This window comes from Aaosphaeria arxii (genome assembly GCF_010015735.1).
Source record: "Aaosphaeria arxii CBS 175.79 unplaced genomic scaffold BU24scaffold_3, whole genome shotgun sequence".
Taxonomy (NCBI): Eukaryota; Fungi; Ascomycota; class Dothideomycetes; order Pleosporales; genus Aaosphaeria; species Aaosphaeria arxii.
Genome location: NW_022983476.1, coordinates 328,742 through 342,845, shown reverse-complemented (window position 1 = coordinate 342,845; position 14,104 = coordinate 328,742). Strand labels below are relative to the sequence as shown.

Below are 14,104 nucleotides of genomic sequence, written 5' to 3'. Positions count from 1 at the left end.
TTGTGATCGTGCCTTGTGAGGCTGACGGCTGCGCCGCCGGATGAACATTGGCCAAATCTAAAAGCTCCCGCTCATTGGATACCGAGCTCTGCAACCTGGTACACATGCTGTTAGGTATCATTTAGCCGCTGGAAGGCATGTACACTATTTTGCTTGTTGTGTTATGGAAGTAATCACCACTGGATGTAATGTTTGTTGAGAGATATGCTGACATGCTGTTGAAACTTTGTGGATTCAAGTTCGTGCATCTGCTTGAAAGAGATTGCTCAAACTGTATTTGTTGTGTGTAGCTAAGCTAAGCATGCTTTGGGCTAGAAACTATCGCAGATAACAAAAGGTGGATGGCCCGTAAGGGTGTCAAATGCTTTTGATGTGGGTGAATGTAGACAAGATTCGTGAATATGACTGTCTATGGTTACAGGTAATTGGCTTCATTAAACCAGGGCGCTCGTTCGTCGGTATTGTTGAAAAGGTGCATGATTTCGTTCGTGGACAGAGGGTTGTCAGACATCTCCTGTGCGATGCCTAGAAAAGTTCCTGAACCTCCCAAGTGACTACTGGCAAGATTCTGAACCTGGTTTGCTGTTGAACTCCCGGTGACTGATGGGATTACCCCAAACGCATCCATGTCAATAGACGAAATAGGGTTGTAGGCGGTATCAGTAGTGACATGATAGGATTGTTGAACGGGGTGGTATTGGGAGTTTGAAACCGACATTCCATGTAACGGATATGTGGACACAATGTCGTTAGAAGCTCGATAGAGGCTCTGGTTTGGAACGGATGTCTCATTCGGCCGCGCACTGGGGTCTGTAGGATTGCCCATTGGTCGAACAGGTTGCCGTGATTGTGTTGAGGTCATTTCAGGACCATCTGTGCGAGAACTGCCTCCTCCATCTATGCGATCGAGTAGCTTTCGTATGGCCACGATACATGCTTCGGGCCATTTGGTATTTCGGAGAGCAAGATGCTGTAGGATCGAAATGCTTCGGGTAGCAAGGCTAAACTTTGGTTAGAGATCAACTGACAAAAAGATCTGAATGGGTGCAATACCTCTTAGCTACAGTTCGAGGCACTTCGTCTTCTGTAGCTGCGAATATAATGATAAACGTACTCATCCAGACTGCCCAGGTGAATGAAGGCCACAATAGCGGCGTAGTTTGATAGCCATGTCGTCCTGGCGATCCATCAAAAGCTCCAAATCCCTGAAGAGCTTTGTATAAGGTGTTGATGATAGACCGTGAGGCAGATATACACCTCTGCAAAGCTGCATCATATGCCGGCCCTTGATTCGGCGTTGCAAGCACTGAGCGCCAGAGGGCTAATATTGATTCAAATCGGAGCACGATCAAAGTCACTTGATGAGCCTTTGTGATCGCGGGTGCTTGTGTCAACTCAACGTTTGACAGGTATTCGTCCACTGTGTTCCACCATTTGCTGTGCTCAATTTCGATATTGAGCGTTTGGTTCGATCCTGCCACATGTCTATTTAATGATGAGCTATTGCGCAACTCCATGATCGAGCCTCGTATGCTCGCATGACGTGCCAGGAAGTCTAGAAAGTCCAAACGGCTATCATGTTCTGTGGAGATGTCAGCGGCGAATTTATCTCTAGATATACCAAACAAACCAGTATTCTTGTGACCTTGAGCCAAATGGAGCTCGTCATGAAGATGGCAAACATCAACATCCTCGCTACGGATTCCGACCGGAGTACCAAGACGAATGCAGACGTATCTATCCAAGCAGAACATGGACCAGAATAGACGTTTTCTAAGGTTCGCCTCGGCCCTTGCGCTTCCAGTCATTTTGAATGGACATTTGTGTAAATTCAATTGAAATAACAGGCGAACTGCCAGGCTTTCCAGTCGAGATGCTGCATTGTACCTTTGCATTGTGATTAGGAATATCACAACACTCACCAAGGCTTGCAATGAATGAATGGAACTTTCAAGTGTGAGAACTTTGTGGACACTTTCGATGGCGTCATTAAAAGAATGAAACACCAAATGCGATGGCAATGGCGAGGCTGGCGTCAAGTTCATGTGTCTTCGATCCATTGTGGCAATTGATATAATAGAACGCGTGATGACACCTTGGAAGACTTCGATTTCGGTGGCTGCAGGTAACAAAGGTTTTCGTTCAATCTTGTGGAAGTATTCTATCATTGAAGGTGCGTGGATGAACGGGAAGGCTGGATGCCAGAGATCGAAATAGCACTGACTCCAGTCCAGAAGATCTTCGAAAGAGAAGGCAGCAGCTGTAGGTGGAGTCATTGTAAATTCCACTTCTTGAGATTTCCACAGCCACTCAGACGAGCTTTTCCCAGTGCCAGAAGGAAGTTGGTCATCTTCACCGATGGACTCCTCACGTCCAGATCCGGCACGGTCCTCAGAACAGGTCTCGCCCTGTGTGTTTGTGTTAAGGGTAGATTGGCCCATCGGACTAGTTCCAAAGGTGGCTCTACTCCTATCTTGTGGACTCGTCCCATCAGTTCCTAATTCGCGAAGCTGGCGGCCCATGGTATGTAGAAATGTGCGTCGTCTGCGTGCAGGTGGCGGCGCCCCCTCTTCTCCAGCCGAAAATTGTTCCTCATCTTGTCGCTGCCGGCGCTTGTTTGCGTTCAGTGCTGTTTCAGGCATATTTTTAAGACTACATAATTCCCTGATATATTAAACAGCTGTCGAGAGCGATAGGAAGGTTGGTGTCGAAAGGATGGAAGTGGAGTTGATCAGGACGGAAGATGAGGTTGTCCACTAGACTTGGCCCTAAAGGGGTTAGCACGTCGAATATGGCAGGGCCGACTCCACGTACGCCGACTTCCAATCAGGTCGAGCACAACTCGAGATCAAGTAACCGAGAATGCTATGACTGAACTTCTGAAGTCCACAATGTGTGGTAGAAACACACTTGTTGAGTTGGATTGGTTTCTTCAGAAATACTTACGCCAGCGATCATTGGTGAGCCCGTGTGGCGCTTCCACAGTACCTTCATGTACTTCGGGCTGCTCTCCGACCTCCAATATCGGCGCAATGTATGAGGGCGAGGTATTCGATATTGTGTTATCGTACAGGGGCTCCATATCAAGTAGTGCCTGGTCATTCGACGACATTGATGGCACAATTTGATTATTTGGGTCTACTGCTCTAGGCTCAAGGTGATTGGCGATTTCGCCGCGAAATGGTTCCAAATCTGAAGGTTTTGAAAGATCAGACGTAGGGTAGTTTTGCCCTGATACGTTTGCCTCCAGGGGAGCTTGCTGGATACTGTAATCCTGCGAAACAAGCTCTTGTGCTGGTACGTCCTGTCCGTGTAGTAATCGTCGCCTATATTCGAACCACTTTAGGCGTTCAAGTTCCGTATGCAATGGAAAACGTCTCCATTCTTCCAGTTTTTCCTGTTTAGATTGCTTTGCACTAAGTTCTGCTATCGCCTTATCGTCACCGGGCGCTGTCGGAGGAATCGAATTCTGATGTCCGTCATAAATTGCGGATAGCAGATCAAGCACGACTATCTCGGTTTCAAGAAGACGCTGCTCAATGAATGTTATATAGCCCGATGGCAGTCCCCTTGGAAAATTAGATTGTAACTCTGCATTTCGGGGCTTATGTACCTTTTGTTGACTGGCGGATATTGACAGTTAGTTCGAGTAGAGATGCATTGTGTGCACCGAGGACTTGCATCGAGTGAGCAATGTGAGGGCAAGCAGATGCTACTGCGGACCTACAGATCACGGTCGCACTTCTAATCTCAGTGGACATTCAACATAGGATGTATCGAAGCACACACCTTGGTTTTCTTATTTCTACACGACTCGCAAGCAATAGGGTGTACGTTTGCCTGATCATCCATTGCTTATTGCGAAGCACAGATGGACTGTTTCAATCAATTGCCATAATCTCGCAATTCCAGCCCATACATAACATAGAAATGTCAACACGTACTATTTTCACTGGAGAGTGTAGCGACATCAGATCTGTGATGTCGGATTTGAATTTTACCGGCTCATCATCCAATCAGACGAGTCGGAGACTAGTCGGACTTGCCTTTGTCCGGTGGCATCCGTGCTAATGCAAAAGAACCTCCTTGTGGCGCACCCCTAACACTGTATACCAGTAATGGGTGGCTCAGGGTCTAATACGATCATCAGGAAGGAAGCTTTTCCTTGTGATAATCACGGCTTCAAGATCGACCTTGGCGAAATCAAATTGCCTTGTTCTCCTACTGATTTACCCCATGTCTCTCAGACCTTTCACAAAAAATAAATCACTTCCAAATGTAGCTATTTCAATCCCTTGCTAAGGCCTCACGCTGTTTTGATGTGAATATGCAAAAAAAAGTTTTATCAGTCTTTTAATAATACAGTTGAGGAGTACGCTCATGCATAGAAACCTTTTTTGGGTTTCAATTACACAGTTGAGAGGTGTGCTCATAAATTTAGGAGGGCCATGTGGGCAATTACAAGATCGAAAGCTGTCATCTAGTCTGAGATTACTCTGAATTATTCTGAATTATGTAGCAATAACACAAGTAGTGGAAGTCGGGAGGTCAAGAATCATGGAAGTCTACGAGCACTCAAGCCCAAGGCAATATTGATGATTTGTAAATTTTTTGTCATTCGAAGCATAACTAGTTCTAATCATAAATGTACCGATCTATGTTCCGTTCCCATGAGAGTCCAAAAGGTGCAGGAACCTTTCACTTCTTCAATGAGACGTTGCCCAATTGTGCAGACTTGAAAGCAGCATGGATCTCCTGCTCAGCACCATCAGGCAATGGCAACAGTGCGCTGCGAACTGTCGCATGCTCCAATATTCCTCGGGCCACAAGTCCATGCTTCAAAGCGACTGTTCCCTCCATGTGGGATCCTCGGTGGTAGACATTCTTGGTCACTGGGAGAAGCCTGTCGTGGACGGCCCTGGCCCTTGGGTAGTCACGAGCCTTGCCCGCCTCGATCATCTCGAGCAATGGCTCAGGAGCAATGTTTCCATAGCCGACAAGCATTCCGTCGACGTCGAAGCAAGTATGAAGAAGGTACTCGTCGTGGCATGTCAAGATGGTGAGGTCTGGGTTCTTTGCCTTGATGACGGGGATCTCGGTGTCCCACCTGCGCATGTTGCGCACACCGTTCTTCATGGCGATGACACCGGGCTGAGCAGCAATCTCTAGAAGGGTGTCGAGGGAGTATGTAGCCTTGGTGTTGTCTGGGTACTGGAACAAGATCAAGGGGAGTCCGGACTTCTCATAGACCACCTTGTACCGATCCTGCGGCGCACCAGGCTGGTAACCGAATCGAAGCCATCCGTGCGAAGGGTACAGCAGACCAGCGGCAGCACCTGCTGCCTTTGCACGCTGTGCCTCCAAGGCAGCTACTTCGGTTCCTTCTGTGGTGATGCCTGCGATGATGGGAATCTTGTTGTCAACGGACTTGACAAATGCCTTGATGACATCAACTTGTTCTTCTTGGGTAAGGAAGGTTCCCTCGCCAGCGTGTCCGAGAACGACGAGTCCCTTCACTCCTGGGATGCTGCCGAGCCAGGACCCCAGACGTTGAATAGCGGCATAGTCGATCGAGCCATCACGGTTGAAGGGTGTGACGGGTGCGGGGACGAGCCCAGCAAGGTCGATCTGGGCTGCTGGCTGAACTTGTGGAGCGGAACCCATTTTGAAGATGTTGGAATGATTGTATAATGAAGATTGAAAGACTTATTCAACTGTTTTGACACTTGATGTGTTTGTTTGGTTGATTGATTGAATGGTTGATGAGGGCGATAGAAGGGAGATCCATCTCTCTTTATCCTTTCTCGTAGACATCTCTTGACGATTTGAAGATGCACCAGATCGTCTATGGACCCTTCTCCTAATGTGGAGAGATCGTCTCCAGTCTCCAGTCTGAACGTGTGGGGACTCCTCATCCGGACTTGTGAAAATCCGACCTGATCGATGTTGTGTGGTTAGTACCACCGCTCCGCCAATTGTCTTCTAGCCGGACAAGACATACTCCGACTACCCCAGTGGGCACCAAAGACATCCACAAAACACCAGTCGGACTTGGACTCCCCCGTTTTAGGACTTTGGTAATTTTCGTCATTTGCGGGGAAGAAGAAATAACGAAGGAAAGGTTTTATGTAACTGTTCCTAATCCTCATTACCCCATACCTGGGGAAAGTCCGGGGCAGTGGAGTTTCTGGAGTTTCTGGGGAACATTCTTCCAGGGAAGAGCTATAAGAGATATTTAATGGTGATCCTTCCAAGATCAACTTACCTTCAAGTTGCTGCTCAACTCATACGCGCAGTCTACTGTCTCAAGGCAACGAAATAGTATTCTCTTCTGCAATCCCAGCCTTCCAAGCCCGCACAAAGATGGCTCGCGACAATCACGATCTGGAGAAAGACTCTCAATGCAGAGTCGACGACGTCGCAACGTTGGAAAAGGATGAGAAAGCAGAAGGTGTGATGAATGGAGATTACTCGGGCGCCGTCGCGAAGACGGATCCCAAAGAAATCGCCTTGGTGAAGAAGCTGGATCTCAGAATCATGCCTACGCTATTTTGCATGTATTTCCTGTACGCTCTTGATCTACTTGGGGTCTCCAACGCCTTTGCTGAACTTGATCAGGAACAAATTGGATCAAAACGCCATTGCAAATGCCAGACTGAACAATCTCGAGGCTGACCTTAAACTTGTCGGCTCTGAGTACAACACCTGCATCTCAATCCTTTATGTTGGCTACCTCTTCGCCCAGATCCCATCGAACATGCTCATGTCTTCGAACAAGGTTCGGCCATCTCTCTATATGGCTGGTTGTATGATGGCTTGGGCTATCGTTGCTACCCTAACCGCGCTTGTCAAAAACTACACAGATCTGGTAGTAGTGCGCTTCTTCTTAGGAATTGTAGAGGCACCTTTCTACCCAGGCGCTTTGTACATTCTCTCCCTGTTCTACACCCGTAAGGAGATTGCCACCCGAGTATCCATCCTCTATGCCGGCAATATCTTCGCAACATCATTTTCGGGTCTCATCGCAGCTGCAACATTCGCGACACTAGATAACAAACACGGCATGCATGGGTGGCAGTGGCTCTTCATTATCGAAGGCGTAGTCACATTCGGTGTTGCAGTCGTTGCGGTCTTCCTTCTCCCTGATCATCCTCTCACAACACGCTGGTTGACTGAGGAGCAGAGGCAGCTTGCTCATGATCGCATCCAGAGGGATACAGTCGGCCTGGAAGCAAGCAAGGGCGCCAGAGCAGGATTTATGCAGGCTATTCGGGATCCAAGGCTTTACGTGCTATTGTTCATGCAGAACATGCACTTGAGTGCTACGAGCTTCAACCAGGTAAGCAGAAATCATTTGTTATCAAGTTTCCTGACAGGGGCTAATCATGCACAGTTTTTCCCCACCGTTGTTTCATCGCTCGGATTCAACAAGACAATTACACTCGTATTGACCTGCCCTCCTACTCTCGTGGCTGGCGCAGTTGGTATCGGCATCGGTATCTCCTCCGGAAAGTTCAATGAAAGGACATGGCACATCACGATCATGATGGGTATTGCTCTAGTTGGTTTCGTCATCAGTGCAGTAACACTCAACGTCGCGGCCCGCTATGTCTCTTGTTTCCTCTTCGCATCCGGTAAGTTTTCTCTTGTACCCTCGCCATTTCGCGCCACTAATATATGGATTTGCAGGAGTATATGCGGTCAATTCCGTTATTCTCGGTTGGGTCAGCGCGACTCTCGGCCAGACGTCTGAAAAGAAAGCATCGTCCCTCTCGATCATTAACATGTTGAGCATGGCTTCTTTCATATACACACCGTACCTCTATCCGAAGTCCGACGGTCCCAAGTACGTTATCGCTATGAGCAGCAACGCTAGCTTTGCGTTTGCCACTATTGCCAGTGCATGGGCTCTCCGCGTATGGTTGACGGTGCAGAATAAGCGTCTGGCGTCGGAGGGCAAGAGCGTCTTCTATGCCTACTGAGACCTGAAAAAGGAATCAGGGCAATGCTGGAGGATGGAAGGGCCGGAGACTGGGGGAGGAATGGAGGGTGTGATCGAGAAAAATAATTATATGAATGTTTACAAGACAACTGGAGAGCTCGTGATACTACTCGCAATGTGACTACAGAAATGACAGTGCAAATTAAGCAATAAGATTAAGCAATGATGATCAAACTAACGAAGCTTATGCATACGAGATAACACTAAGCCCTGTCGTTATGAAATAATATTGACGAGCGAGCAGAGATGGTGACGTAGTATCCATCGTCTTCCGGGATTGTTGGTCTACATACATCTTCGGATCAGCCAATCAGAAGTACCAAAACAAAGAAGCTGAACTATCGAACGCTCCAAACATACTGTCGAAAGCATACATAACATTAACAGTAGCTGTCCCAATACCAAAGAATTGTTATTCCACCTTTTTAAAAGACTCTATAGGTCTAAAAGGATGACTTTGGCTTATTTTGCGGGCAGCGCTTTGTCACTTCCGAGACATCCGGATTGAGGTATTTCCATTCCGGAGCATGCCACGAGTGTTCTTGTTCAACATCGACATTACTTTACTTTCATTTAGCTGCTATACTGTGTTAAGATTCGAAATTTTTCACCGTGTATACAATCTCAGGTCATCACCATGGCGGTTGACGTACAAAGAGGACTAGTCTCTCGCATTGGCAGAAAGTTAAAGCTCAACAAAGCCCCTAAGCAAAGCAACGATCCGCAGCCAAAACCACAAAAGCTGCAAAAGAGGATCTCAAGGGAATCTGGAGGCCGACAGGAGGGAGTCAATGAGCTTGGCGAGCGCGAATGCTCTATCTTCAGCGATGCGACGACCCTAGTCGGCTCCAGGGATCATACTGAAATGTTCCATGGACTGGCTCATCATGGCAGTTTTGATAGCTTGGTGGAGGGTGCACGAGACGGTTATCGCTCGTCTGTTGACACGGCGGTCGACGAGAAGGATGTTTTGAGGATGAAGCAGATCAGCAAGAGATATCAAGAAGTATTAAGAAAGCTACCGGCGGATGTGTGGGATAGGATAGCCAGCTTCCTTGATCCTCTGGACACTGCACGATTGGTCATGTCAAGTCCAGTGCTCCTCGAGAAGTTGGGCCATGAGCCACTCCGTCGTCTTTCGCTCTCTCAGAATCATCACCACAGAGTCCGATTACTCAATGATATGGACGGGGACATGCCTGGTCACCTTCTATGTTTCCCCTGTGGGAAGTACCATGCCCGGGAGAAATGGGGTGAAGAAAGTCTAAAAGCAGACTTCGTGAACAATCCACTCTACAATTGCCCCAACGTTCGAGCCTCCGTATTGCCCAGGATGCGTTTGACGGGAGACCGAGAGTTGCCATATTCATTCATCCAACTTGCCACCAGACACGCCAGACATTCGGACGATCACGGAATAGCTGCGAGGTCACTTGAGCGACGATGGAGATCAAAATGCACGGGTTGGTCACATCAGACACGCTACATGGTCCATGACGGCCGGCTGTTAATGCGCATACGCAGTCAGGTCTTCGCAGATGCAAAGCTTACTCCTACTGCAGAGCGCATGCTCCTGTACGACCGGGAGGAGTACACACCATTCTTCTCTGTCTGTGCACATTGGATGGACGGCGAGCTTATGAGAATCTGCAAATGCGCACTCTCGCATATCCCTGCTCAGAGAGAGAGCCTTCGCACAACAATCAAGAAACCTCACGAGTTAAAGGAATGGATCCACAAGCCCTCCATGATGCCTCGACTCTGTGATGAGTGTCGACCCGCACGACGCTGTCCAGAATGTCCGACGGAGTATTTGATCGAGTTGAGGTTGGAAGAAGACAAACGCGACCCGGTGAATCGCTTTAAGCACGCTCTAATAGTTACGAGATGGAGCGACCTAGGAGACGGATCATCTCCTACAGCCAGCCCGGAATACTGCGCTGTTACTGGTACGAAAGCAGATTACGATAGCTTTCAATCGGTTGGGAGGAGAGCAGTTGGTGGCATATTTGAGTCCCATATGACTGGCTCTATACCTGGTCAAAGGCTTATCAGTCTCAATCCTGAAATGCAAAAACTTGGAGAGGCTGGCCACGGCTGGTATTGATCTGTTATCGCGGGTGTAAAGGAGTGTATTTGTATATTTCCTATGTCTCGTACGATATGTCTTAGAATTAAGAATAATTTTAATCTTCATGGTGAGAATCCTTACCTGTTCTGTACTCTTTCTTGCATATGGGTGGCTTCTCGTTGGTGTCCCGATGTGGGGTAAAGAATGTCTCTGTGGGGTCCCCGCCAATTGCCTTTCTTGTATTGTATGTACACACATATCTCGTACGGTCGTACTTCGTACATACTCGCATATACCGAACCGACCCGACCCGAACCAATGAATTCTCCACGAAATAGAACCTTTCCCCACGTCTTTATCAAAATGAAGTACCATCATCGTTGCTCAGTTCCCCAACTTGGGTGACTTCAAACCCTGCGATGCAATCACTCGTACGAAAAAGTATAGCAACATGGATATATTCGAGGGATTTCTAGCATCATCTGATGCAGTTTGAGACATTGTGCATGTATTGTGTGACTGTAACTATATTGCCGTGGCTTATCATGTAGTCCATCAATACAAAGAGGAGAGCGGCTCGACTCCACATCCCGAGTTTTTGAACAGATGCTAAGGAAATTAAGACCATCGTAATTGAATAAAACCTAACGATTGCATCGAATCCTGCTATCTGTACCACACGACATGCCTTCCAATCTACTTCTTCCGGCCATTGTTCTGGCAGCTGTTGCGTACTTGATAAAAGTTCGTCCACGTCTCTGAACCCTTGATATAAACATATTGACGAAACATCTAGGCTTTCTACTCAGCCAACACCTCAGCTCTCTCGACACTTCCAGGACCTTGGTACTCCAAATACACCAACATAGTGCTCCGTTACCACATCCTCACCGGCCGTCGAATCTTCTACGTCGATGCTCTCCACCAACGCTATGGCGGCGTTGTCCGCATCGCGCCCCGCGAGGTCGCCGTTTCAGACATATCGGGCATTGCCAAAATCCACAAGATCGGCTCTGGATTCCTCAAGTCGGAGTTCTATCAGAATCTTACGCCGACGAGAGAGCCGGGCATCTTCGCTATGCAGGATCCACATGCGCACGCGGCGAGACGTAGGCTTTTCGCCAGGGCGTTCAGCAACTCGAATTTGAAGACGAATTGGGAGAGTGAGGTTAGGTCGAAGGCTGAGCTTGCAGTGCAGAAGATTAAACAGGATGCCGTTGGATCGGCGAAGGGGGCCGATGTCTTGAAGTGGTGGACACGTAAGATTTTGAAGAGCGCAACCGACGTGAATGCACTAACCGGGTCATGCAGTAATGGCTACAGATGTGATTGCCCATCTGAGCTTTGGAGAGAGTTTCCATATGTTGGAACTTGGAAAGGTTAGATGAATACGTCCTCCTGAGTTGACCAGTAATAACAGAATCTACAGCAAACCGGATACATTGACGCGCTTCAAGCAGCATTGTTATCAGGCGTGCTTCGCGCCGAGTTGCCTCTTGTCCATACACTCCTTCGCTACATTCCAACAGAGCGGATACAGAAGATTGTCACTGCAGACGACGTTGTCTTTGAGTACGGAGCACTAGCCATTCGCAACATGCGCCAGGGTGTGGGCAATGCTATGAACTTGTTTGGACAAATGGTGGCTGCTAGCGATAGTCAAGAGAAGGCGTCTCTGAGAGACGAAGACGTCAGGACTGAGGCCGGTAATCTGATCATTGCAGGCTCGGATACTACTGCTGTCACTTTAACATACTTGGTCTGGGCCGTACTGAATCAGCCACAACTACAAGCTGATTTGGAGCGCGAAATCGCATCACTCAGCGCCGACCTGACACTGTCTGAACTAGAGGATGCTCCGCTTTTGAATAGCATTCTTGATGAAGTTCTCAGGCTGTATGGAGCTGCACCAGGAGCGTTGCCGCGGATAGTACCCAGTCAAGGCCTGAGTGTCAACGGATTTCATATTCCAGAGGGTGTTGAAGTCAGCACGCAAGCATATACGAATCACAGAGATTCCTCAATCTTTCCAAATGCCCTTCAGTAAGTTACGATGAAAGTCCCCCAACTTGGGCAAATAATTGATCAGATGCAGATTCGACGGCCGCCGATTCTTGGACAAGACAACAATGACCTCTCAACAGAAGGCAGCATTCATGCCATTTGGAGGAGGTTCGCGAGTATGCATCGGTCTACATCTTGCATGGATGGAATTGCGTTTAGGGGCCGCATTGTTCTTCAGACATTGCCGAGGCGCTACGTTGAGTTCCTGCATGAGCGATGACATGATGGAGATGGACAATCGGTTTTTGATATCTCCCAAGGGTCATTGTTGTTACATTAGAGTGGAAAAGGGAGGCCAGGAAGAGGCATAGAGACATAAAGGATAATAATATATCTCCTGAGATTTGTTGTCTTTCTCTTAACTAATGCATGCAGATTAACAAAGTATAAGTAATTCTCGTCATGCGGTGTGATCTAGTGAATAGGGTTTTATATTGCTCTTTTCCGTAATGGGTTAGCGTTTAAGTGTTGGAATAGCTGGATTGGCCTAGACCGACGTCACCGAATCCTCCGGCTGTAAATCTACTCGCACTACAGTCCACTACCACGACCTTATTCACCAACAATTACCACTACTACTCGTATCCAGTTCAGTCACCTGCAATATTGAATCACATCGATACCCTTCACAAGCTCAATAACTCCTCTTGTGTCCTGAGTCTCGAGTCTTGACGCCAAAACAAAACAAGCACACCAAGCGACTACTAATAGTGACCACCCTCTCCACATTGTCCCACACACGCCACCACTCACACCTCTTACATTCTTAAACCTCGTCTTCGCCTGTGTCTCACCCTACACACACCATAATTCCGAGTCCCCCGCCTCGCGGTGGCATGGACAACACCAACCTCACCGCCCAACGTGCTGCTCGACGTTTCCTCATGGAACGGGTTCGTAACGACTGGTCGTGGCCGGACGTTCCCGAGAGCTGGTCTGCCTCGGACGAAGAGGTGAGGGGTGTCACAGAGTTTCGAGAGCGCTTCTACGGGGATTCGGCCACAGAATCTGACCACGAGGCTGCGAAAGATTCCACCAGTCCCTACCAGTTCGACTCCCCCGACGACGTTGGCGATGCGCTCGAGTTGAAAGACAGGGATCGGAAGAGGAGAAGGAGGGCGGCATTGGAACAGGAAATGACATGGAACCCTGGGCTTGCTCAATTCGTGGAGCGTCGCGACGCATGGACGGGTGCTGCTTCTGTGAAAAAGTACGGCACACACAGACCTGCAAAGAAGTCGACGATAGGCGGATCACTAGATCCTCAGGATATTATGTCGAACACCCCCACGAGTTCCCTACATGACAGTCTTCGAGAACAGAGCGACAACCCTCAACCCATACTCCCCTCGCCCGATGCACATCCTGCCGTTCCTTCCTCGAACAACGAACCATTCGAGCCGCTCATCCCAGTCGCGCCACGCATGCTGGCCGACAATCACATCCGCGCCGCCATAACACCAAAGTCCTATCCAGATATCTACAACAAGATCGTGGTGACGAGCCGCACACCGGCCGTTCCAGTGAACCTGGCAGACATGACGAAAGCGCTGGTGGTGGGCTGGAAAGAGGCTGGTGAGTGGCCGCCAAAGGCGACACCTTTGGATCCACTCGTTGGTCGGAAGAAGGCTGTGGACGCCGCCGCAGAAGGACCTTTCCTTTCCCATCATCCCCATATGAAGAAAGGCATGGAGTCCGTGAAGCGGATCTTCCATCTCAACGGCCACCACAATAACCATGATGCCTTGAGCAACCACGGGTGAAACGAGCGGGTCCAAAGCTAACACTCCAAATTCGTAGGGCCCAACCAGCGTGCTCCCACATCTTTGATGCACGACGTTAACTTACGCCGTGCCGTCCACCTCTTGTTTCCGGAAGGATCCCGGTCGAAGAATGGCCGCGAACAAGGCCCAAAGCGCGCGTGCGATTGTACGGTCCTTTGAGCCTCGGTTGTGGATGTATGCCAG

At 48.7% G+C, this 14,104-nt stretch overlaps 7 protein-coding genes across 7 annotated transcripts; 4 read left to right on the top strand and 3 right to left on the bottom strand.

Annotated features, from left to right (window-relative positions):
• Positions 1-268: 268 nt before the first annotated feature.
• BU24DRAFT_140937 (uncharacterized protein) lies at positions 269-2,764 on the bottom strand. Its single transcript, XM_033521131.1, has 3 exons — positions 1,631-2,764; positions 1,054-1,582; positions 269-1,001 (listed from the first exon to the last, which is right to left on the bottom strand). The coding sequence occupies exons 1-3, from the start codon at positions 2,640-2,642 to the stop codon at positions 416-418; spliced, it is 2,127 nt and encodes a 708-aa protein (XP_033385280.1). The 5' UTR covers positions 2,643-2,764; the 3' UTR covers positions 269-415.
• A 101-nt stretch (positions 2,765-2,865) lies between these two features.
• Positions 2,866-3,875, bottom strand: BU24DRAFT_440112 (uncharacterized protein). The gene is made up of 4 exons (XM_033530350.1): positions 3,790-3,875; positions 3,728-3,741; positions 3,614-3,676; positions 2,866-3,569 (listed from the first exon to the last, which is right to left on the bottom strand). The coding sequence occupies exons 1-4, from the start codon at positions 3,850-3,852 to the stop codon at positions 2,933-2,935; spliced, it is 777 nt and encodes a 258-aa protein (XP_033385279.1). The 5' UTR covers positions 3,853-3,875; the 3' UTR covers positions 2,866-2,932.
• A 757-nt stretch (positions 3,876-4,632) lies between these two features.
• On the bottom strand, positions 4,633-5,936 carry BU24DRAFT_419988 (uncharacterized protein; the record flags this gene model as incomplete). Its single annotated transcript, XM_033527358.1, has 1 exon — positions 4,633-5,936. A coding segment is annotated over exon 1 (896 nt), but the record flags the coding sequence as incomplete, so codon positions are not given.
• Positions 5,937-6,363: 427 nt separating this feature from the next.
• BU24DRAFT_490206 (MFS general substrate transporter) lies at positions 6,364-7,988 on the top strand (the record flags this gene model as incomplete). The annotated part of the gene is made up of 4 exons (XM_033533699.1): positions 6,364-6,566; positions 6,619-7,339; positions 7,394-7,634; positions 7,690-7,988. 4 exons carry the CDS (start codon positions 6,364-6,366, stop codon positions 7,980-7,982), a joined length of 1,458 nt encoding a protein of 485 aa, XP_033385277.1. The 3' UTR covers positions 7,983-7,988.
• Positions 7,989-8,320: 332 nt separating this feature from the next.
• BU24DRAFT_419987 (uncharacterized protein) lies at positions 8,321-10,260 on the top strand. The gene has a single exon (XM_033527357.1). The coding sequence runs from the start codon at positions 8,640-8,642 to the stop codon at positions 10,107-10,109; it is 1,470 nt and encodes a 489-aa protein (XP_033385276.1). The 5' UTR covers positions 8,321-8,639; the 3' UTR covers positions 10,110-10,260.
• A 497-nt stretch (positions 10,261-10,757) lies between these two features.
• Positions 10,758-12,461, top strand: BU24DRAFT_490204 (cytochrome P450; the record flags this gene model as incomplete). The annotated part of the gene is made up of 5 exons (XM_033533698.1): positions 10,758-10,817; positions 10,870-11,332; positions 11,385-11,452; positions 11,503-12,116; positions 12,169-12,461. 5 exons carry the CDS (start codon positions 10,758-10,760, stop codon positions 12,446-12,448), a joined length of 1,485 nt encoding a protein of 494 aa, XP_033385275.1. The 3' UTR covers positions 12,449-12,461.
• A 512-nt stretch (positions 12,462-12,973) lies between these two features.
• Positions 12,974-13,900, top strand: BU24DRAFT_431844 (uncharacterized protein; the record flags this gene model as incomplete). Its single annotated transcript, XM_033529894.1, has 2 exons — positions 12,974-13,374; positions 13,447-13,900. 2 exons carry the CDS (start codon positions 12,974-12,976, stop codon positions 13,898-13,900), a joined length of 855 nt encoding a protein of 284 aa, XP_033385274.1.
• Between the last annotated feature and the right edge of the window lie 204 nt (positions 13,901-14,104).

What these genes read in the sequence shown, in the direction of transcription:
- BU24DRAFT_440112 (XM_033530350.1), bottom strand. Translation starts at nt 3,852, where the DNA reads ATGGATGATCAGGCAAACGTACACCCTATTGCTTGCGAGTCGTGTAGA. An exon ending in TATCCGCCAGTCAACAAAAG is followed by an intron (nt 3,570 to 3,613) that starts GTACATAAGCCC and finishes TAATTTTCCAAG; the next exon opens with GGGACTGCCATCGGGCTATA.
- BU24DRAFT_140937 (XM_033521131.1), bottom strand. Translation starts at nt 2,642, where the DNA reads ATGCCTGAAACAGCACTGAACGCAAACAAGCGCCGGCAGCGACAAGAT. An exon ending in TCAAGGTCACAAGAATACTG is followed by an intron (nt 1,583 to 1,630) that starts GTTTGTTTGGTA and finishes ACATCTCCACAG; the next exon opens with AACATGATAGCCGTTTGGAC. An exon ending in CCTCGAACTGTAGCTAAGAG is followed by an intron (nt 1,002 to 1,053) that starts GTATTGCACCCA and finishes ACCAAAGTTTAG; the next exon opens with CCTTGCTACCCGAAGCATTT.
- BU24DRAFT_419987 (XM_033527357.1), top strand. Translation starts at nt 8,640, where the DNA reads ATGGCGGTTGACGTACAAAGAGGACTAGTCTCTCGCATTGGCAGAAAG.